This window comes from Phascolarctos cinereus, unplaced genomic scaffold (genome assembly GCF_003287225.1).
Source record: "Phascolarctos cinereus isolate Bilbo 61053 unplaced genomic scaffold, phaCin_HiC Scaffold_726;HRSCAF=1367, whole genome shotgun sequence".
NCBI classification, from domain to species: domain Eukaryota; kingdom Metazoa; phylum Chordata; class Mammalia; order Diprotodontia; family Phascolarctidae; genus Phascolarctos; species Phascolarctos cinereus.
This window is the reverse complement of record NW_027556098.1, coordinates 319,560,501-319,584,566: the sequence shown is the minus strand read 5'-3', so window position 1 is coordinate 319,584,566 and position 24,066 is coordinate 319,560,501. Positions and strand designations below refer to the sequence as shown.

At 42.8% G+C, this 24,066-nt stretch overlaps 1 protein-coding gene and 1 pseudogene across 3 annotated transcripts in view; one reads left to right on the top strand and one right to left on the bottom strand.

Moving 5' to 3' along the window:
- Positions 1-24,066, bottom strand: part of MYO7A (myosin VIIA) — a 198,081-nt gene that overhangs the window by 22,260 nt on the left and 151,755 nt on the right. For all 3 annotated transcript variants that reach the window (XM_078156931.1, XM_078156932.1, XM_020989512.2), the window contains 8 exons: positions 19,883-20,000; positions 16,607-16,733; positions 15,275-15,444; positions 8,994-9,184; positions 6,480-6,604; positions 5,425-5,582; positions 3,338-3,491; positions 2,238-2,393 (listed from right to left, as the gene is read on the bottom strand). In XM_078156931.1, coding sequence (XP_078013057.1) covers positions 2,238-2,393; positions 3,338-3,491; positions 5,425-5,582; positions 6,480-6,604; positions 8,994-9,184; positions 15,275-15,444; positions 16,607-16,733; positions 19,883-20,000 — 1,199 coding nt within the window. The remainder of the gene's footprint in view (positions 1-2,237; positions 2,394-3,337; positions 3,492-5,424; positions 5,583-6,479; positions 6,605-8,993; positions 9,185-15,274; positions 15,445-16,606; positions 16,734-19,882; positions 20,001-24,066) is intronic.
- On the top strand, positions 987-1,789 carry LOC110210540 (cofilin-1 pseudogene; annotated as a pseudogene).

Here is a 24,066-nt window from a genome sequence, read left to right as displayed (position 1 = left end):
GCTTTGTGGAGTTCAAGGGGGGAAGGTTGCTTCTGGGGAAAGAACTAAAGATGGCTTCTTAGAAGCAGTTGACGTAATCTGGTGTATTGCAAACAATACCAACCACATGTGGAGTCTGAGGACCTGGGTTCAAATCCTATTCTTGCTAATTTCCCACCTGTGTAACCCAAGAGTAAGTCACTTCCCTTCTCTGGGTAAGGAGATGATACCTTATTGTGCACAGGTAAATGCAACATAAGATAGAAAGGGGAGGGGGCAAAAGAGACTGAGACAAAGAGTTTTAGGAATGTTTGGGGAAGGACAAAGCATTTTTGCGGGAGATCATGAAAAAGATGGCATCTCACCCACACCTTGTAGGAAGATAGATAGTTGATAAAAACTTAGAGAGATAATAGATAGATAGATGGAGAGATAGGTGGAGAGACAGATAGATAGACATAAGGAGAGATGGGGAGATAGATAGATAGACAGACAGACAGACAGACAGACAGACAGATAGATAGATAGATAGATAGATAAATGGACAGATAGATGGATAGACCTTCAGAAAGACAGATTGATTACGCAGACAGAGTAGAGAGAAATGATGATAGATAGATAGACCTTCAGATAGATTGATAGGTAGACACAGAGAAAGAGAGAGAGAGATATAGATAAACATACCATTTATTCAACACTTATCATAAGCCTGCTACTGTGCTAAGTGCTGGGGATACTAAACAAGCAAGAGAGTTCCTGTCCTCAAAGAGCTTACCTTCTAATAGGGGAAAGACAATGCATAAAGGGGAGCTAGGAGGAGAGGGTGAGAGGTGATGTGGTCTGGAGATGGCCAAGAAGAGTCAGGGAGGTTCAGCTCCTGGCAAGGAGCAAAAAGGTGAGCAAAAGCTCACTATCAGAGCCCCAAGTCCCAGGGGTGGACTTGAGGAGTAGGAGGTATGAAGGAAGGAAAAGACATTTTTAGGTTCAGTCGGCTCCAGGCAGAGGCAGCAAAGGAGCGAGTCCTTCCTCTCCTGTGGCCCTCGTTTTCCTCCCTCACCCTCCCTCCCTCGTTCGCTCGCTCCTTTCCAGAACCACGGTCTCTGGGGTGGCTGTCTCAGATGGGGTGATCAAGGTCTTCAATGACATGAAGGTTCGCAAGTCCTCAACACCCGAGGAGGTGAAGAAGCGTAAGAAGGCTGTGCTGTTCTGCCTGAGCGAGGATAAGAACATTATTCTGGAGGAGGGCAAGGAGATCCTCGTGGGGGACATGGGGCAGACTGTGGACGACCCCTACACCACCTTTGTCAAGATGCTGCCAGACAAGGAATGCCGCTAAGCGCTCTATGACGCTACCTACAAGACCAAGGAGAGCAAGAAGGAGGACCTGGTGTTTATCTTTCTGGGCCTCGAGTGTTTCCCCCTCAAGAGCAAAATGATCTATGCGAGCTCCAAGGACGCCATCAAGAAGAAACTGACAGGAATCAAACACGAATTACAAGCCAACTGTTATGAGGAAGTGAAGGACCGCTGCACCCTGGCCGAGAAGCTGGGGGGCAATGCTGTGATCTACCTGGAGGGGAAGCCCTTGTGAGTCGCCCATCTCTGGCCCCCTGCTGGGGCTGCCCGAGCCCAGTGGGGGAGCAGGCTGCCCCCTTCCTGCCAGACCTGAGGGGCTGGGGGGATCCTAGCAGGGGCAGGGCAATCCCTTTACCCATTTGCCAAATCGCCCCTGACCCCTGACCTCCCCCACTTTCCCCGATGGCTCTGGCCTTCCCAAGCCGCCTTTGATATTCATTCCTCTTGAGCTGTAGCAGACCAAGGTCCCTCCCCCCCGCAACGCCCAGATTGGGGGGAGGCCAGTATTTTTTTTTAACTCACACCCCCAGTTTTCCCCCTTCCCCGGTGCTGTCAACTTCTAACGGCAACAGTGGCTTTGTGCTCATTGTTTAGTTTTGTGTATAAATGGAATGTTGTGGAGACCCCCTCCCCCATACAGCCAGCTCCCCTCCCCCCAGTTACTCATGTGGCCAGTAAAAGGAAAGTTCAATTAAAAAAAAAGACATTTTTATTACTTTAGTAAAATCAATGAAAGGGAGTGGATTTGTTACCTAAGATGCTTCCAGTTCTATATTCTATTATCCCATGATATGCCCGAGTTTCCCTCACACCTCTGAGTTTCCACGATTTAATACTCCTCTGTTCATCTGAGCGCCATCTCCCTAGTATTCACACTGCATTATGCCGCAGGCCGCCTATACCTGAGAGCCTTCTGGAGCCTCTGCATGCAGTCGGTGGACAGCTGGCAATGCTTCCGGGATTGGAGGAACCTTTGCACGTGGGGCAGTAGGATGTTGCTTGGTGGGAAGAGGCCTGTGCACAGCCAGAGCAGCTCCCAGCCTCGCTCCTCGCTGTACCTGGGCGCCAAAGAGACATGTCACAGCAGCTCATGCCATGCCCCCGTCATGGTGGGGACAGGAGGGTGGGATCAAGGAGATTTCCTGTGCGCTGTAGCCCCAGCCCAATAAGGTGACAACACGCTTGGGGAAGCAAGGAACTGTCACCATGGTTAATTATGTTCTCCTAGTTGAAGCAGCTATGGAACAGCGGCAGGAGTGTGCTGGCAAATGTTTAACAAGGGGCTTTCTAGGGGGGAAAAGTAGGCCTGACATACTATTTAAAATTTAGTCCACATTATTAACATTTTCTCCATCACTTTCTTAAGTCTAGAACGATCAACAAAACAATGAATCTAGCCCTGGTTTGCAGTGTTTGCTGATTTCTGAAGTATAAATAAATGCTCACACTGAACATTTAATAATCATCTCTCCAAGGGGCACCAACCAGAGATGACTCCAGCGTACTCCTGAGCAGGAGAAAAAGCACTGGTTTGGTCATCAGAGTTCTTGGATTCTAACCCTGACTCTGCCACTGCCACTCATTTACTGAATGACCTTGGGCAACCTGCTTTATCTCTCTGTGCCTCATCTATTAAATAAGAGGACTGATGAGATTCCTTCTAGGTCGGATATTTTGTAAATGTTTAGCTACCTGTTGTATTTCAATTCATTGAAAATTTTGGTAATCCGTACGTGGGATCAGGGCCAACTTCAAAAGTAGGCTTGGCAGGCAGGCTGTCATGGGGTGTGATTGTGATGGCGCCTACCTCCAAGACACAATCTCCTAGGCCTGGCCATAGTAGTAAGAATTGACTTTTATTTTTTAATAGAAGTGGTAGTATCGGATTTGAGTCTCGAGAGATGGGTAGGAATTTGATATGTGGTGCCAGATAACTAGGCTGGCTCCTATCACCTGCTAGCTTCCCTGGCTAACAACTGGCTCTATCCTACTAGCTACATACCTGATGTGGTTGTCGGTGAGCTGCTTAAGTATCTGTGCGTAGATCTCATCCTTCAGGGGTTCAGCCTTCAGCGCTCCTTCAAAGATCTGGTCGGTGAGCTCATTGACAGAGCGGGTCCTCTTGGAGGGGTAGTCACCCATGTATTTGAGCATGGGTGCAACACCTGTCAAGGAAACACTGACCGAGAGCCAACGAAGAACTAAGTAGGGACTGTGGGGAAGGGATTTCTAACAGACGCTTAGAGACTGAATGTTCAACTAGAGAGGCCACTAAGCTAGGAAGAAAACTCAGGGGGATGTGTGGAGCTGGAAAGAGTCTAGGCTTGGAATCAGAAGTCACTGAAACTTTCTAGGCCTCAATTTCCCCCTCTATAGAATGAAAGGATCTGACTACGTACCCTCTAAGGTCCTAAATTCTATGATGCTATGAACTGTGTTTGAATCCTGGCTTGGTCAGTAACCTAACATTTGACATTGGGTAAGTCATGCCCTTTCTCTGGCCCTCAGTTTCCTCATCCTTAAAATGGAGATCTTTATACCTGCTCTGCCAAACTGACATTATCATGAGAGCAATAATAATGGGAGCTGCAAATGACATGACTTTGAGGTTTGCAAAAACGATTTGCATGTATTATCTCATTAGATCCCCACAAAACCCCTGTAAGATAGGTACTATAGGTAGTGTTATTTCCATTTTAAAGGTTATGAAACTGAGGTTCAAAGAGTTTAAAGTGAATTTCCCATGATCACATAGGGAGGAAGAGTAAGAGGTAGGATTTGAACCCAGGCTTTTCCAAGGCAGGTTTGAACCTCAGTCTTTGCTTACTTCCAAGTCCAACATTTTTTCCACTCTACCACACTGCCTTATTGATCAAATAGGGGTGTGGAATGCAAAGTCCTGTTTCATTATTATATTGAGATCTGTTATTCTCTCTTCCCCTTTTCTGTCTCCCCATATCATCTCACTCTTGATTCTACATGGCCTTAGTATTTTCATTTGGGTAGATTGGTAGTTTCACGTGTGTCCATTTTTTTTTTCTTCAAGAAAGATGACCTAAGATTAACTCTAAAAATGAAGGTCATCCTAGGATTGCAAGCTCCCTGAGGGCAAGGAGAACCTCTTATGCTTCCATGTACCCTCCTTCACCCAGATCAGGGAATCAATAAATATTGATTGTTTGTAAGCTCCTTGAGGGCAGGACTGATCTCTCTCAAAGCCTGGCATGCCATCAGGAGCTTCATAGTTACGAATGTTAAATTTACTAAGCTAATCTCCTTCATAGGTGCCCAACTCCATCTTGTATGCTCTGCCTTCCTCCCTTCCTGTGCATTTCTATTTTTCAATCTCTTATTTGTCTTGGGTGTCTATCTTCTTGGGTCTTTTCTTTCACTCTTCCCTTTTTTCCTCTCTCTTCTTCCTCTTTTCTACTTCTTTCTCCTTTCCACTCTCCTCTCTTCAACTCATGTGTGATGAACTTGAATCTCTGAACTGAGTGTTGGGAATCAGGCCTGGGTAGATCTGCAGCATAGAGGGAAGCCCTTCATATGATTCTTGGGCAGAATGGAGAAAAGGTTTTCCCATGGAAGAAGAGGAAATGTGACCTCACTCCTCCCTTGGTAATTCATGAAACATCAGAGCTGGAAGAGACCTTAGCAATCATTTAGTTAGCTCCTTCTTTCATTTTACAGAGGAGGAAAACCAAGTACCATGGTAGGAAAAAATTTGCCTAGGGCAACTGACCATGTTAGTGGCAGCCTTGAGACTCGAACCTCAGTGTCCTGACTCCCAGTCCAGAGCTCTTTCTGCTATCCCAGCCTGCTGAGTGAACTCAGTCTATTACAGACCTATCACTGATTTGCCCTACAGATCAGGCAGTAGCTATTGGACTATACAGAGCTTAGTCATGAGACAGGGAACTTTCCCTCTAGCCTGTTCTGAGCCTAGACAGTTCATATTCCCTCCTCTTCCCCCACCTCAGAATGTCTTGGTGATACCCCAGCCCCTCCCTGTACTCTCTCCCTGCCAGGGCTCAGTGATAGCTGGTCCCCATGCCCCAGCACCTCCACATTCCCCCCAGGGCAGGATATCAATGAAGGCCATGCAAGCCTCCTGGGACAGCTCCTCATTGCCCAGAATCTTCTTCAGCAGGGCCTGCTTCAGGGGCTCTCTCGTGTGGCTCCACAGCTTGTCTTTGCCCCGGGCCTTGGAGATCATGACCCGGCTTAGAGTGTGCTTAGGTGGGGGCCTAGGAGGGTGCCAAACACAAGAGACAAGGGGCAGTTATAACCAAGGCCACAGGAAACCAACCCAAAGCTCTGTCCTTTATCCCTCAGAGGAAAAGGAGAACTGGTGGAGGGGCAGAGTAGGGAAGGAAGAGCAGGGGGGAGCAGGGGAAATCCACAAAGGATTCTTAGGGGCTTTCTCATCTCTCCTCATCTGGCACCTCCAGAAGCCACCAAGCTGAATAGTTCTCAGATATTTTCCATGCTGGACAATGGGTAGGTCACTTAACTTCCAAATGCCCAAGACATTTCGACTAGGATTTCTCTGCTAGGTCCCAGGGCTTCTGATCTCTGAAAGCAAAAGGAGTTCCCACACTGGGAGCTACCTACAGTGAGCACTACACAGATCATTCTGGTAATGATAAGAAGAATTAACATTTGTATAGAGCTTTGAGGCTTTCCAAACACTTTACATACATTATTTCCTTTTATCCTCACCTCTACCCTGTGAAACAGGTGCTATTATTACCTGATGCCATTTTAACGATGAGACAGAATTCAAACCCAGTTTTTCCTGAATCCAGGTCTTCTGCCCCCAAGTTGCCCATCTAACCCATCCCACCATCCCTGTATAGATGCCTGGCATCTTAAAAACGTACTGGGGCAGTGAGGTGGCGCAGTGAATAAAGCACCGGCCTTGGAGTCAGGAGGACCTGAGTTCAAATTTGGCCTCAGACACTTCACACTTACTAGCTGTGTGACCCTGGGCAAGTCACTTAACCCCAATTGCCTTGCCAAAAGAAAAAAAAAACATACCCATATTGCAGGTCTAGAAGATGTTGGAAAACTAGGGTCTGGGATCATGTTTCCAGTGAAGGGAAAGGCCTATGCCTGCTAGGCTTGGGGTTAGGGACCAGTACCTGAAGTAATCATAAGAGAACTCCTCTAGTGTGTAGGGCTTCACTCGGACTTCAGGCTCTGCCATATGCAGCTGGGAAAGGCGGATGATGTCTTGTCTCTGGTCTGGGGTCATCGTGATTAAGGCCTAAGGAACCAAGAGCCTCATGTTAATTCTGTCCAGGGCACAAAGGCCTGGAGGGACTGCGATCTGCCTTGGCAGAGGGAGCACCATCTTGGAGGAAATCACCTGGCTATCAAGTCCTAGGCAAGGGTACAAGACCCTGAGCCAGGCACTGCAGAAGGAGGGAAGGGAAAGCAAAGAGAAGAAGAATCATTTCTACCTCCAAGGGAATTCCTAGTCTGTTGGGGGGTTGGTCTAGAAGTAGAATGTAAGCTCCCTGAGAGTAGGGACTGTCTCGTTTTTGTATATGTATCTCCAGAGCCTAGCACAGTGCCAGGTACATCACAGGTGCATAGCAAATGCCTGTAAATGGACTGACTAAGAGCACACAAGTCACTTTAATATAAAATATAGTAATACTCTAAATCTAGGCTACACCTTTAAGATGAGATTTCTTCAAAAAGAAAAAAAAAATGACAAAGCTTCCATTTCTTCTATGGTGAGGTCCATTCAATGGAGCCAGGTCAGGATGGCCATTCCTGGTTCTGGGTAACCCCATGGAAGCTTAGTGGTGGCAGTGGTGGGGGTTCTTGTGTCCATGTATCTCACCTCTAAGGGGTTTGCACTTTGAGATGACAAAGGCTCTCCTTGCTGGATGCAGACGATCTCATGATTCAGTAGATCTACAAAAGGAGCAACCTCCCCTCTGCCTCTTTCTTCCTTTCCAGCTATAAACCACATCAAGGCTGTTGGGAGCTGCTTCTTGAGGTTCAAATAGAGGGAGGGGCAGCTTGCCCTGATCCTCCTACCTTCCTACCACTATTAGCACATGGCACCTAACAGCACACGCCCTGACAAGGAAAGCCTGAGTCTAGGTTTGGGTTGTGTCTCTGGTGCTTGTATATTCCTGATCTTAGGTTCAAGATGGACACATCTAGGCCTGGAGGAGATCTCATGATTTCAAGAGGTCCAGATGTCCTGGGGGGGAGGGCAGAAGCAGGCTGGCATCAAAGAAGGAGTTGTTGGCAACTACTCCACCACTCTTGAAGAGGACTTACTCAGTAAAATTTATTTGTGACCCTAAAATCAATACTTGCAGCACTTTCATGATCATTTCTGGACTTCTGTAGAGTGGTGAAAAATTTGAGTCGCCTATACACATTCCCATCTATTGTTGAACAAAGCTATTCTCTGCCTTCTTGTTTTAGCTTTCATATTGTTAACATGTCCTTTTCATGGTCTATTTAGAACGAGATTTTCCACAATTTTGTGCTTTTTGCTAGTGATTTCTCTATTTAAAATGGCCCCCAGGCATAGTGCTGAAGTGATGTCTAGTGTTCCTAAGATGTGCCTTACAGAGAAAATGCGTGTGTTAGATAAGCTTCATTCAGGCATGAGTTATTGTGCTGTTGGCCATAAGTTCAGTATTAATGAATCATATATCTATATTTCTATCCATAGATAGAGATATATTGCTATCTCTTCCTACCTATATCACAATTGATTCTCATCATTTACAGTAGTTATGTTTTGTATGTTTATATTTGTTATATACATACATACATCATATATATTTATCCTGCACAAACATACACATGCATGTTGTCTCCCAAATTAGAATGTAAGCTCACTGGGAGTCTTATGGGATCTTTTCATTTGTTGTACATGTAGCACGATGCCTGCTACGGAGTAGGTGCTAAGTACATATTTCCTGATAGGCTGGATGGGTGATTGAGGGATCTGCAGATATCCTTTGGGGGTAGGAGGACCCACATGGATGAAATCATGGCTCCTAGAAATAATGAAGTGAGGATTTTTAGTGAAAGTGTTTCTCTTAATCTAAATACATTTCATTTTAGCATCATTTTTACTGGCATTTTCTTATGAAATCAGTGCCCTTGAATTTTGTACAGGCCAGATTTGGGGGAAAAGGATAGCTCACATTTGAAACACAATAACAGAACACAATAATTGCCTGAGATGAGTACAAACTAAAGCTCTGAGATCAGCTAGGGGAGAGAGATCTACCAGCTGGAGGGATCTGGAGAGGCTTTGAGGAGCCATATAGTTAAACTATACTATACTATACCCTTTCAGTATAAAGAACATTGTGTTTGGAGCCCCAAGACCAGGAATGGAATCCTGACTTGACTTTAAGAGAGGCTTCTAACCTCTTTAAGGTTTCAATTTCCTTCTCTGCGAAGTGAGAAGTGTAAGACAAGGTGATTTACAAAGTCCCTTCTAGTGTGAAATCTCATGATCCTATGAGATTAGGGATGGGGGGAGGCATTACAGCCCTAGAAAATTGTGTGAACAAAAGCAAGGGGCCCAGACTTCCTAAGCCCTCAAGACAGACCACTTCCCCCAGGGCCACACAGCTCCCCATACTTTGCCAACCTGTCCCAATACCTACCACAATTTCCCGAGGAGGTGCCGTGGCTGTGGGCATTACATACACACAATCTGTAGGGAAGTCTCCTCTGATCTTGGTTCTCTCATTCACTCCATTGGCCCAGCCAGAATTCATGACGTGCTCACCAGTATCATGGTCTAGGATGATGAGGTCTCCCTTCAAGAAGCTGAGGAAACCAGACTCTTCACCCACTGGAGGTAGAACAGGAACAGAAAATAGGAGCTAGAGACCTGAGGGTTCTCAGGACCCTTACTTTACTTTAAGACTCAAGACAAGTAAGTAGAGAGTAAGAAAATACCCAGCTTCTCTTGATGAGGGATTTCAAGCTACTGAATCCATATAAGTACCTACTTGGATATTGAAAGATCTGGCAGATGTGATTACTCACTGTCAATGATCATTGAAAGACTGTGGGAAACTATCACCAGATTACCAAAGGCAGACATCATCTTATTCCCCCCCCAAAAAAAAGGAAAGATGTTGGCAGACAATAGGCCTATGAGCTTGTCTTCAACTCCTGACAAAATTCTACAATGCATTATTAAAAGAGCATCAAGAAAAGAAAGCTATGATCACAGATTCAAAATGGCTCCATTAAGAACAGCTCATGACATATGTTGACTTTCAGGTATTTTTTTTTTAGCCAGGAGAGGTATTAAAAATGGTTTTCTTAGATTTCACCATCACCACCACCAATTAAATAAATAACAAGTCATCCCAAATTAATCTTATGTCCTTTTTTGACAAACTACCTTGTATTCAACTACTCGGTATCTCTTTGCATTTATTTACTTTTTATTTTGTTGCATATATTTTAATATATACTTCTTATCTCTCTCATTAGGTTGTTAACTCATTGTGAGTAGAGATTGTTTCATTCTTTGTACTTGTATCCCTAGAGCCTAGCACAGTGCCTGGCAGACAGCAGGCACTCATGAAATGTTTATTGATTGATCAGGGGTAATGCTGTAGGTATGGCTTACCTAGATTTTAGTAAAACATTTGAAAAAGTGTCCCCCATGGTATTCTTGTAGAAAAAAACAACAGTGCATATGTGGGCTAGATAATCATACAATGAGGCAAACCTGGAACTAATTGAATGGTTAGACCCAAGAAGTAGTCATGAATGGTTTGATGGCAGCTTGGCAGGAAGTCTCCAACAGATCACGCCAGAGATCTTTGCTAGTCACTGTTTTGTTTAAAATCTTAATAAATTATTTGGATAAAGGATTATCAAGTTTGCAGATGACACAAAGCCAAGAGGGACAACCAACAACTACTTCTAAAAAGATCTCAACAAGCTAGAAGGTGAAATTGAATAGAGACAAATGTAAATTTTCCAACTTGGGTTCAAAAAGTCAACTTCACAAACACAAGATGGCAAGAAGGAAGGGTAGATGGTAGTTTATTTGAAAACTATCTGAAGTCTCAAAGATATCGAAGAAAAGAGAAAAGAACCTATTTGTACAAAAATATTTATAGCAGCTCTTTTTGTGGTGGCAAAGAATTAGAAGTTGAAGGGATGCCCATCAATTGGGAAATGGCTGAAGAAGTTGTAGTATATGAATGTAATGGTACACTGTTGTGCTATAAGAAATGACAACAAGCAGATTTCAGAAAAACATGGAAAGATTTACGTGAACTGATGAGAAGTGAAGTGAGGAAACCATTGTACACAGTGACAGCAACACTGTAGAAGGATCAACTATGGTGACTTAGCTACTCTTAGCAATACAACGATCCAAGACAATTCCAAAGGACTCATGAGCAAAAATGCTATCCACATCCAGAGAAAGAACTGATCGAGTCTGAATGCAGATCGAAGTATACTATTTTCACTTTTTTTCCATGTTTTTTCCCTTTGGTCTGTTTCTTTTTTGACAACATGACTAATATGGAAATCTGTTTTACGTGATTCCACATATATAACCTATGTCAAATCGCTTACCATTTTAAGGAGCGGGGACTTGAAGGAGAGAGAAAATTCGGAACTCAAAATATTTTTAAAAAAAGAATGTTAAAAATTGTCTTTACATATAATTGGAGAAAATAAAATACTATTTTTAAAACAAAGAATGAGAACTATCCAGAGTGCAGTTAGCTACTTTAGGACATGCTGGAATCCCCCTCACTTGAGATCTCCACGTGAAGACTGAATACTCCTTGTAAAGTACGTTGTAGAGTGGTTTCTTGTTAGGTATCGGTTAGACTAAAGCTTTTTTTAAAGCCTCTCCTAATTTTGAGATTCTGGGGTTCTCAGACTAATAAAGGGGAAAGAACTATCCCAGGGATGTCAGTTATCTTATTATCCTTTGAAAGGAGCAAATGTTGTTTCCAAGGTAAAGAAGGCAGGTCGCCTAAGCTGTGGAAATGGAAAACCCCAGCAGCTGTGTTCCATTAATATCCCTAAGGATGGAATCAAACTCTACCAACCTGGAGCTGTCTACAATTAATACATAGAGACAAGAAGAAACCAGGCATCTTTGCTGGTGCCTTAAAAGCTGGCTTAACAAAAGATGCAGGTAGCCAATGCTAGAGGGGTTGGGGAAAGACAGAATCACTAATGTACTGTTGATGCAGCTGTGAGCTTGTGAAAAAAAAAAATTTGGAATTATGCTAAGAAAATGGCTAAAATGTCCATACCCTTTGGCCCAGAGATCTCACTGTTAGATATATACCCCAAGGAGGTCAAAGACAGAAAGGTGCCATATACACCTAAACATTTATAGCAGCACTTTTGGTAGCAGCAAAGAAAGAGAAACAAAGTAGATGCCCAGCAATTGGGAAGTTGCTAATGGACTATTAATGTGGTATAAGAAACGATGAATATAGAGAAGCATGGAAAGACATACAAGAACTTTTGGAAAGTGAAGTAAGTAGAACCAAGAAAACAATATACATAATATGAGTGTAACAATGTAAATGAGAAGAATGACAAGCACAAAACAAATGAAACTGAACATTTGGAAATTATGTGACCAAGCTTGGCCCCAAAGAAGAGACAGAAGAAGATAGCACCCTCCCTTTTTGCAGAAGTGAGGGACTATGGGTGTGGAACATTGCTTATGATGCCAGACTCTTTTGATGTGTTGGTTAGTTTGGCTACATTGTTCCCCCACCTCCGCTTTTTTTTTTTTTTGATTCTTTGGTATAGGGGATAGCTCTTTTGGAAACGTAAGTAAAGTAAAAACAAGTTATCAAAATGTAATTAATTTGAAGAACTGGCCATCATACTGTACTGCTAGAACTATTTGCCATCAGAGATGAGAATGTGTAAATGTATGCAGGTGTATATAAGTGAAACTGAGACCTAGGTGAAGGAGTGGCTGCGCCCCACCCCATCTGTCATTCTTATTATGTTCCTTTGTGTTCTGCTTGTTCCTGAAGAAGTCTCGGGCATTGGACTGTGAGTTGCCCAAAGTCTTAAGCATAGGTAATGCGATTTTCCAAATAGAGTGGTAATGATGATAGACTATCTTGTCAGAACTCTTAAAAGTATTTGTAAATGTGCGGTTTTTGTTTTTATTATTAAAAAGGCAGGCAGGTGATGCAGTCGAGTGTTGGACTTGAAGTGAGACAGATGTGAGTACAAATCCTGCTTCAGACACTTACTGACTATGTGACCCTGAGTAACTCATCTCACCCCTTCCTGCCTCATTTTCCTCATCTGTAAAATGGGGATAAATGATAATAGCATCACCTCCTGGTATTATTGTGAGGATCAAATGAGATAATATCTATAAGTGCTCTGGAAACCTTAAAATGCTCTATAAATGCTAATTATTGTTATTATTAAGCTGTCATCTTGGACATTTACATAACTAAAGAATTAACACATGTGGTGGGCTTCCCCCCCCACCTGTTTGGCAAAGTGGGCAACAATTCCATATTGTTATCAATAGCAATAACTTACACTTACAGCTTTAGAGTTTATAAAATATTTTCCACACATGCAAAAATATTTCTATACCTTCCCTGGGGGTCAGTGCCAGAAGTCCAAGGATCCTAATGAGAACTATCTTACATTTCTACAGCACTCTCAGATTTTCAAAGTAATTCTTACAGGATAACTCTGTGAGGTAGGTAATAATAATAATAATAATAATAATGATAATAACAGTAACAATGCTTTGTTATTTGTCGTTTTCAGTCACGTCTGACTCTTGGTGACCCCATTTGGAGTTTTCTTGGCAAAGATACTGGAATGGGGGCAGCTAGGTGGCGCAGTGGATAGAGCACCAGCCCTGGAGTAAGGAGGACCTGAGTTCAAATCTGGCCTCAGACCAAATACTTGACACTTACTAGCTGTGTGACCCTGGACAAGTCACTTAACCCCAATTGCCTAAAAAAAAAAGATACTAGAATGGTTTGCTGTTTTCTTCTCTAGCTCATTTTGCAGATGAGGAAACTGATGCAAACAGGCTTAAACGCTTGACCAGGGTCACATAGGTAGTAAGTATCTGAGGCCAGATTTGAACTCAGGAAGATGAGTCTTCCTGACTCTAGACCTGGCACTCTTTCCACTGTGCCACCTAGCTGCCCCATAATAATAATAATAATAATAATAACTAGCATTTAAAGGTGGTTTACAGAAGCACTTTATAAATATTATCTAATTTCATCTTCACAGAAACCCTGAGTGGTAAGTGCTATTATTATCCCCATTTTACAAATCAGAAAACTGAGGCAGGCAGAGATTAGGTGGCTAGGCTAGTGTCATACAGCTAGGAAATGTCTGAGACAGGATTTGAACTCAGGGCTTCTTGACTCCAAGTCTAGTGCTCCATCTACTGTGCCACCCACCTAGCTGCTGCAGCTATATCATACTACCCTCGGAATCTATGGGGCCCTCACACTTGCCTTTATCTCACTTCCTTCCCTGCTTCTCACCACATTGCTTGGTTGGTTTGTACCAGTGTCTCAGGTCACATCTCATGCTACAGCAAGACAGTGCAAGGAGGCTCTTAATGCAGACAGGAATACCTATGGTCAGGAAAAGCTCTGGGAAATGGCTCTGCTTCCTCTGTGGAGCTGATTAAGAGCAGGGTCTAAGAGTTAGCCGCAGCAAAGAATGTTGTGATGCTCATGATATGGAAACTGACCATTTATTCTGGTGGGAACCAGGGAAAGCTGACTTTCTTCAGCCTCTCCCCAGTCCAACTCATAGGTGACCGGCTTGCCGCAAGGCAGGGGAAGATCATGAAATTCCAGCCCTCATGGTGGTCTGTGGCTTCTTTCCTCCTTGGTGATTTTGTGTGTTTCCATGGGAACTGAGCCCCAGGGGGGCTGACTCTTTTTGTGAATTCCTGGAAGATGAGCATGGTCTGGGGAAAGCTTGTGTCATCTTCCTGGGTAGCAGGGAGGCATTGGGGAAACAGCCTGGGCTGCTCATATCGGAAAAGATCACTTGGGTGAGTTCTGATCTGGATGCTGCGGGCAGGATGTGTGTGTATCCGAGGAAGGAAGACATCTCATGGCCGCTTCTAAGAGTTAACAGTGATTCTTTGGTTCGTGGTGCAGGACAAAGCATACTGGTTTGGGAGTCAGAAGACTTGGGTTCAAATATTAGCTAAGCTACTCACTACCTGTATGACTCAAACTCTCTGGGCCTCGGTTTCTTCTTTTGTAAAATCAAAGAAAAGGACTAGATGGTGTTCCTATTTCCATTTCCCTATCTCTAGCTGAGTGGAATATAGTTAGTTAGAGAGGCATGGGGAAAGAGTTTAGGGCAGGGGGCACAGCTTAAGCAAAGGCAGGGAGGTGAGAATGAGTTTGGGGTGTGTGTGTGTGTGTGTGTGTGTGTGTGTGTGTGTGTGAACACCTACACATACATGCTCATGCATGTGTGCATATGTATGCGTGTGGTTGGAGCAGGAGGTGGGAGACAGGGGTGGTAGGAGGCTAAGGGCACCTAGGGAAAACAAGGGAAGTAAAGTAGAAAGAGTACTGTAGTAGAAATCAGTCCTACCCTGCCTGACACTAGCTGGGCAAGTGATTTCTCTGAGGCTCCATGTCTTCATCTGCAAAATGGGATAATAAGTCTTATACAACCTACTTGCAGCCTGGTTATATAAAAAAACACATTATGGAGTCAGGTTCTATAAAATTTAAGTTGTCATTGTTCTCATTATTCTTATTATGAGGGGTAGGGGGCATTTTCTGAGAGCTGGGGGGCACTAGTCCAGGAGGGAAGGGTACATCATGGCACCCAAACCCCTTTGGAAATCCCCTCTTGGTCCCGGCCCTTTCGTTCAGGGGGAAGGGGAATGGGGTTCACTCACCAGGGTTGGGGTTGTCTTGGAGGGCGACCACAAATTTAGACCTCTTCCGCAGCCCCTCCAGGAAGGTGACCACCAGGTCCCGGATGTCTTCAGCGTTACTGGAGGTAAATGTATACTCATCCCCCTTGATGGTGGCCAGTGTGAAGCTCTGAGACTGCAGCTTCCCACCACTGCAAGAGAGAGCAGGGGCAGTTCCTCACAATGAACCTCTAGGCCCAAAAGTCTGTCATTGCTAAAGTGGGGTCACCATACTTCAAGGCCTTCATGTGCTCATTTTAGGCATTAGCTGAGGAGAATCACATACAAGTCATAAGTTTAGAATCAGAAAGGACATCAGAGGTCATCAGGCTCAGTCTCCTTTTATAGGAAGTAGAGGGTCAGGAGGAAGTAAACTATCACTGAAAACCTTCACATGAGGGCTAGATGACCCCTAATCAGGGATGTTATAGAGAAGGAGCCCCTTCAACTACAGATCAGATCAGATGTCCCCTGAGGTGCCCTCTGACTCTGGGATTCTAGGATTCTCTGGGACCAGAACCCAGGTGCCTTAATCCCAGGCCTGGGTCAATTCTGCTGCTATGATGAGAAGAAACCTTTTATAATGTAAACCATCTTCCACAGATTAATTTTGTCTAAATCAGATTTTCTTAAAGTGAAGTACACCCACAGTTCAAAACTAGACTCAAATAAGATAAATTAGAAAGAGTTTTTGGCTCAACGTAAGGAAAAACTCATTGACAATTCAAGCTGTCACAAAATGGAATCAGTTGTTTTATAAAGTGCCAAGCTCTTAATTACCAGAGATGAGCACTAAGGATTCATCTGAGGGCCCTCCCAGCTCTGAGAATCTGTCTGTATGGTTACAGAAATTGTATGTCTCTCTCTCACTCTGTCTCTGTCTGTCTCTGTTTCTGTCTCTCTCTCTCTCTCATTTTCCTTTCCTCTCCTTTCCATCCTCTCTGTTTCTTTCTTTCTCTGCTCTCCCTGCTTCCTCTTCTTTTTCTCTGTCTGTGTCTCTCTGTCTCTTCTGTCTGTCTGTCTCTCTCTCTCTCTCTTTCCTCTCTCTTTTCTCTGTTTCTCTCTGTCTCTGTGTTTCACTATTTCTGTGTCTCTTCTCTGTCTCTCTCTTTGCTTGTCTTTGTCTCTATCTTTGACTTTCTCTGTTTCTTTCTCTTTGTCTCTGTGTGTCACTGTTTCTGTCTCTCTGTCTCTGTCTGTCTGTCTGTCTGTCTCTCTGTCTCCCTCCCTCCCTCTGCTCCACCCCCATCTCGCTGGCCTGCCATTTTGGCTTCCTCTCCCTGTGTGTCCCTGCCCCCATCCCTATGTTCTCACCTACTGCTGGACACAGCCGTGATCTCAGGGTAGGAGAGCTCCAGCAGAACTTGCTCCTGCTCGTCCACAAAGTAGACACCCGTCCAGTTGACAGCGACAATGACATCATTCTTGGGCAGGCTGGGCCCTGGGTTGGAAATAGTATATAGTATAAGTAATAATGATGATGATGGCAATACTGATAATAGAAAAATCAACTTTAGGAACTGGGAATGTTTAGCCTGGAGAAGAGAAGACTTTGGGTAGATGTAAATATCATCTTCAGATATTTGAAGGCCTGCCAGGTAGGAGAGGGATTAGTTTTATTTTGCTTGGCCCTGGGCAGCAGAGCTAGAAACAATGGGGAGAAGTTATAAGGAGGTAGAGTTCAGCTCAGTATGGGATGAAATTTCTGATCACTCACCCAATCAATCAACAAACATTTATTAAGAGCCTATTACACGCCAGGCACTTACTGTGCTAAGTGATTGGGATATAAACGAAAAGCAAAAGCAATTCCTGCCCTTAAGGAACTTAACATTCCAATGAGGCGACAACATGTTTAGAACAGACACATGTAAGATGCATGCAGAGTAGAGGGAGGGTGACCTTAGAGGGGAAGGCACTAATAGCTGGGAGGAGGGCGGAGGAGGTTGGAAAGACTCTCTTGAAGAAGGTGGTATTTGAGTATCAAGGAAAGCCAGGGATTCCAAGAGTCAAAGGTGAAGAGGAAGTGCATTTCTAAGATTCAGAGCTGGTCAGCAACAGAATAAGCTGCCTTAGGAGTTACTGAGATCCCCATCACTAGAAGTATTTAAGCACAGACCGGACGGCCATTTGTCAGGTATATTGTAAAAGGAATTCCTTTTCAGGTATGGTTTGGACTAGATGACCTTTGAAGTCCCTTCCAAGTAGAGCCTGAGGCCAATCTCAATTTGATAGATGGAAAAATGTCCCAACCATTACAGCCGCCCAAATGTGGAATGGCTTGCCTCATAAGGTAATGAGTTCCCTGTCACTGGAGGTCTTCCAGCACACTGAACTTGGTGAAATCTGAGGTCATTCCCAACTCTGAAATCCTACAATTCCAATAATAAGTCTTCCCACATTTGTATGTGGCATGTTTCAGTTTACAAAGCGCTTTTACATCCATTATCTCACTGGAGCCTGACAATAACCCCATGAGTAAAGAAGGGGCAAAGGAGGAAAACTGTGGGTCAGAGACATTAAGGGTATTCTCCGGGAACACAGAGTGCGTTTGTGATCGAACTGGGATTATTATTGACACTGAATCAAGGTTCATTGTTCCCTCCCACCCCCAGGACCCAAACCTGCCTCCCTTAGGTACCTAGGGTAGGGAATCTGGTCATCTGCTTGGCCCTGGGTTATAGCAGCTAGAGATCCAAGCATTTAGGGGAGGTTCTGAAAGGCCCTAAAGAGCAGACACAAAGACTCAGAAGTAATGGCCTAGGGCCATTGAATTCAGGCATAAACAGGTCTTTGCTGGATCAAACCATGCATGGCAATGGAGGTTCACAATGATGATCTGGGGTCTTCAAGGATAAGAAAAATTGTGATCAATACCCTCTGGTTTAACACTTTAAGGATCTATGAATTCTTCAGTGTGGTCCTCCCTTTAACAACACAGATCATGGGCCCTCTGGGAGTTAACAGGCAGTTTTTAAGAGTCACTATGGCTGAAAAATCCACCTTGGTTCAAGGCTAGTCCCTGAATGAATGACAAGTATATAGACCCATACTGAAAGTCTTCCTAGCTTGGTAGGGCCTGACTCAGCTTCTGTCCTACAGGCATCAATTTTTAAGAGCTCATGGTCACCTCCATTGGATAGAGTGCAGGATTTGAAGTCAGAAAGATCTGGGTTCAGATCTTACTCTCTGATACTTACTGTGCATCCCTGGGCATGTCATTTATCCTCTCTGAGTCTCAGTTTCTTATAAAAAATGTGAGAAACTGAAGTTCCTCTAAGTTCCCTTCCAGCTCTAATCTCTTCTCAGTTCCCATCCTCCTTGATCCCTCTGCTGCATTTGGCACTGTTGGCCACTCTCTCTCCCAGGAAACCATTTCTTCTCTGGGTTGTCAGGACACTGCTCTCTTGCTTTTCCTACCTTTCTCACCGATCCTCCTCAATCTCCCTTTGATGGTCCACCATTAGGTCATATAGCCTGATGCCTTTTCAGTCTTATTGTTACACTGTCATCCTCTCTGATTGGTTCAATTATTATCTCCGTGCAGATGGCTTATGGATCTCTATCTCCAGGCCAAGTGTCTTTATGAACATTATGAATCCTGCCATGCACTGCCTAGTGGATGTTTCCATCGGTGTCCCAATGACATCTCAAACTCAACGTGTCTAAAACACACCTCTTTGTCTTATCCCCCAAACCCTCCCTTTTAAACTTTGTTATTGCTGTTGAGAGCACTGCCATCCTCCCAGTTACCTGGGTTTGCAACCTGAGTGTCATCTTCGTTCTCACCTAATCCACACATTCCACACATCAGTTGTCGAACATTGTCCTTTCTATCTCTACAACATCCCTCATATAAGTCCCTTTCTCTTCACTCACAGAGATACTATTCTAGTTCAGGACCTCATTACCTCACCTAATTTACATCCCTGCCTCAAGCGGATGGGTCTTCAATCCATCCTTCAAATAGCAACCAAGTGATTTTCCAAAAGCACAAGTCTGATCATGACACCTCTGGCGCTCAATAAACTCCAATGGTTCCCTATTGCCTACAGGAGTAATTTAAAGTTCTTCAAAACTTGGCCCCATTCTACATTTCCAGTCTTCTTACACATGATTCTCTGCCTCATGCTCTGAGATCCAGTCATTCTGGACTAGGCACTGTTCCATACACATAACATTCCAACTTCATCTCCCACCTCCATGACTTTGTATTGGCTGTATCTCATGCATGGAATGCATTGCCTCCTCACTTCTGCTTCTAAGAATCCCTGGTTTTCTTCTAGACCTGGCTCAAGTGCCAGAATGCTTGTACAAGTGTTTGTAGATGATTATTCTCCTGGCTGCTATTGCCTTCCTATAACCACCTTGTACCAGTTTTATATGTATTCATGTATATTCTTTTGTACTTAAATGTTCTATCACCCCAGTCTTTGTATTCTCAGCACTTAGCACAATGCCTGGTATATAATAGGCACTTAATAAATGTCTGTTGATTGACTGACTAACTCAGATAAAGAGAGATTCTTTAATCTCTGAAATTCTGTCTCTAGACTCAGGGATAGGGAGAGAGGAACCTAGAAATGTTACCTGAGAACTTAAAGGCTTCATAGAATCTAGAGAAGAGCAAAGGCCACTTGAAACGTGCAAAGTTCACTACGTCTTCTTTGACTTTCTGAGGATCTGTTCTCCTATGGGCATAAATCCCCTGTGGCAGAAAAGAAAGACCATAAGACACATACATATATACCATACTGGGGACTTCATGTGACATTTATTGGTTCTTATTTGATGAAAAAGCTCAAAATTCAGCAATATTTGCAGAAAAATCTAGAGTGATAATGAAGTAGTATTCATTCTTTTTCTCATTTTTGTCAGATTGTCTTCACCACCACCACCATCATCATCATAGTCATCACAATCACTTTCGTCACCACCACTATCCCCACCATCATCATTACTATCCCTGTCATGGTCACCACCACCATCACCACTACCATTTTCCTCATCATACTCTTCACTGCTGCCACCATCATTATTATCACTGCCACCACCACTATACTTATCCTCAACATAACCAATACCAGGAACATCATCTTCAACAACATCATCCTCACCATTACCAGCATTATTACATTTCCCATCACCACCACCACCACCACCACCACCACCATTCTTCTGTTCCTCATCTTCTCCACCACCAACATTATTATCATCATTTATTACCACCATATTTATTCTCAGGGCAGCTAGGTGGCTCAATGGATAGAGTACTGAGCCTAGAGTTAGGAAGACTCATCTTTGTGAGTTCAAATCTGGCCTCAGATACTTACTAGTTGTATGACCTCGGGCAAGTCACTTAACCCTGTTTGCCTCATTTTCCTCATCTATAAAATGAGCTGGAGAAGGAAATGGCAAACCACTCTAGTATCTTTGTCAAGAAAACCCCAAAGGGTCATGAAGAGTCAGACACAACTGAAAAATGACTGAACAGATATTTATTGTCCTCTTAACCAAAAGCAACAGCAGCATCTTCATCATCGTTATTGTCATCACCCAACCATGATCATTATCATTCATAACCATCACCATAAATATCACTAACACTATCATTACCATCAATAACATTCAATAACAACAGTTATGCAACACCTTATGTTTCCCTCAGCGATTTTTTTTTAACTTTCCAAAGCCCTTTCAGCAATATGTCTCATTTTTTTTCTCTGAATTTCACTCAACCTTGGATATATGCTATCTTTGTTTTACGTTTCCAAACGGTTTCTCAGACAAAGTGAAGATGGTGGAATGAGATCCAGTATTTTTGCCTAGTTCTGCCAACACACTCCCTCTACAACAACCTAGAATATGCACCAAACCAAATTCTGATCAAGAAAGCCAAGAAAAAGTCAAAGTGAATCATTTTTCTAGCCCAGGGCAACTTAGGAAAACAGACAAGTCTCTCAACACTAGGATAAGGGTTGGCCAGGAGCACAAAGGAACAGCAGGGTTGTCACAATAGGCTTAAGCAGCAGAGGGACGTGTAAGTTACACTAGCTGTGGGGAGCAGCCCAGCACCTAGTGATGGTAAAGAGACTGAATACCTGGGCAGAAAGAGATCCCAGGGGACCTCTGTACTAGCAGGATGAGGTGCCATCTGGCATCTGTGTCACCCCTTGCCAGTTCCAAGGCAGAGAGAAGTGGTTACGGTCACAAGGGAGCAGGGGTACTACTGGTATAAGGAGCAGGGAACAAGTTCCAAAAACTTGTGTGGGTGACTCTCAGCCTGGGAACAGAAGGGACACTCAGTTCTCATCTTTAGTCCCATACGTAGGTCTGCAGTAGACTAAACCAGGACAAAAGACCAAAACCAAGGGAAAGCCAGAAATTCTGAACCTGTAGAACCTCTCAGCAGGCTAACTGTGACTGAGTCCAGCACCAATCTACTGAAACTCAACCACAGATGATCTAAATGAGCTCAGGAATTTACAGAGTGAAAACCAGGAGAGTAATAAGCAGAATTCTCCCCAGATCATGTCACTTTGGAGGCACCAAAAACTTATAGGCCCCCATCATGGGTTGTGAAAGCAGTAGAAGGACATAAATGACAGAGGCAAAAGCCAGTAAGTCCCTCCAGAGGTGAGCAGAGCTCAACATAACCTAGAGCCCAAAGTAAAGAAGCAGGCTGGAAAAATGAGCAAACAAAAACAAAAGAACCTGACCATAAACAGCCCCTGTGGTGACAGGGAAGATCAGGACACAAATGCAGAAGAAGACAATGACTTGAAAATATCTAGAAGCAAAGCCTTAAAGAAAAAATACAGATTGGACATAAGCATCCCAAAAGTTCTTAGATGAATTTTTAAAAAAGATTTTAAAAGAGCAAAAAAAAAAACCACTTAAAAATCCAATAAGAATAGTAAAGGATAAATTGGGAAAAGTAATGAGAGCTATGCAAGAAAATTTTTAAAAGAGAATTAATAGCTTGGTAAAAGAGATACAAAAATACTAAAAAAAAAAAAACCACAAAAACTCCTTAATTGACCAAATTGCAAAAAAGTACAAAAGATCACTGAAGAAATAACTTCTCTTTTTTTTTTTTGGCTAGGCAATGGGGTTAAGTGACTTGCCCAGGGTCACACAGCTAGTAAGAGTCAAGTGTCTGAGGCCAGATTTGAACTCAGGTCCTCCTGTCTTCTTAAATATTAGAACTGGTCAAGTGGAAGCTAATGACTCCATGAGATATCAAGGAACAATAAAACAAAGTCAAAAGAATGAAAAAAAAATAGAAGAAAATGTGAAATATCTCACAAGTAAAACAACTGTCCTGGAAAATAGATCAAGGAGAGATAACTTAGGAATCACTATACTACCTGAAAGCCATAAGTAAAAAAGAAGCTTATATATCATATTTCCAGAAATTATAAAGGAAAACTGCCCAGATACTTGAGAACAAGAGGGCAAAGTAAAAACTGAAAGAATTTACCAGTCACCTCCTGAGAGAAATTCCAAAATGAAAACTCCCATAAATATTATAGCCCAAGTTCTGAACTCCTAGGTCAAAGAGAAAATATTACAAGTAGCCGGAAAGAAATAATTAAAATACCATGGAACTACAGTTAGGATCACATAAGATTTAGTAGCTACCACATGAAGAAACAGTGGGCTTGGAATACGATATTCTGGAAGGCGCTAGGGTTACAAACAAGGAAAACCTACCTAGCAAAATTGAATATAATCCAACAGGGAGAAATGGATATTTAATGAAATAGAGGACTTTCAAGCACTTCTAATGAAAAGAGCAGAGCTGAATAGGAAATTTGATATTCAAACACAAGATACAAGAGAAGCATAAAAAACCCCACAAATCAGAAATCATAAGGAACTAAACAAGGTTAAATTGTTTATATTCTTATATGGGAAAATGATACATGGAGGGAAATACACAGTAATAATAACTACAAATGTGAATGGGACGAACTCAACCATAAAATAGAAGAGGATGGCAGAATTATATTAGAAACCAGACTCCAGCAATATGTTGTTTACAAAAAAAAAATTCTTGAAACAGAAACATAACACGGATTTAAAATAAAGGGTTAGAGCAGAATTTATTATGCTTCAGGTGAAGTAAAACAAGGTACAGGAAGTAATCATGATCTCAGACAAATCAAAAGCAAAATTAGACCTAATTAAAAGTGATAATCAGAGAAACTACATTTTGGTAAAAGGTACCATAGACTAATGAAGCAATATCAATACTAAACATATGTACCAAATGTACATGCTAGGTCTTGGCACATACACAAAAACTGACCATGTACTAGGGCATAAAAACCTCACAATCCAATGCAGAAAGTCAGAAATATTAAATGCATCCTTTTCAGATCATGATGCAATAAAAATTATACCTAATAAAGGGCCATGGAAAGATAGACTAAAAAATAATTGGAAACTAAATAATCTAATCCTAAAAAATGATTGGGTCAAACAACAAATCATAGAAACAATCAATAATTTCATTCAAGAGAATGACAATAATAGGACAACATACCAAAACTTATGGGATGCAGTGAAAGCAGTTCCTAGGGGAAGTTTTATATCTCTAAATGCTTACATAAATAAAATAGAAAAAGAGGAGATCAATGAATTGGGCATACAACTAAAAAAACTAGAAAAAGAACAAATTAAAAATCCTCAACTAAACACTAAATTAGAAATATTGAAAACCAAAGGAAAAATTAATAAAATTGAAATTAAGAAAACTATTGAACTAA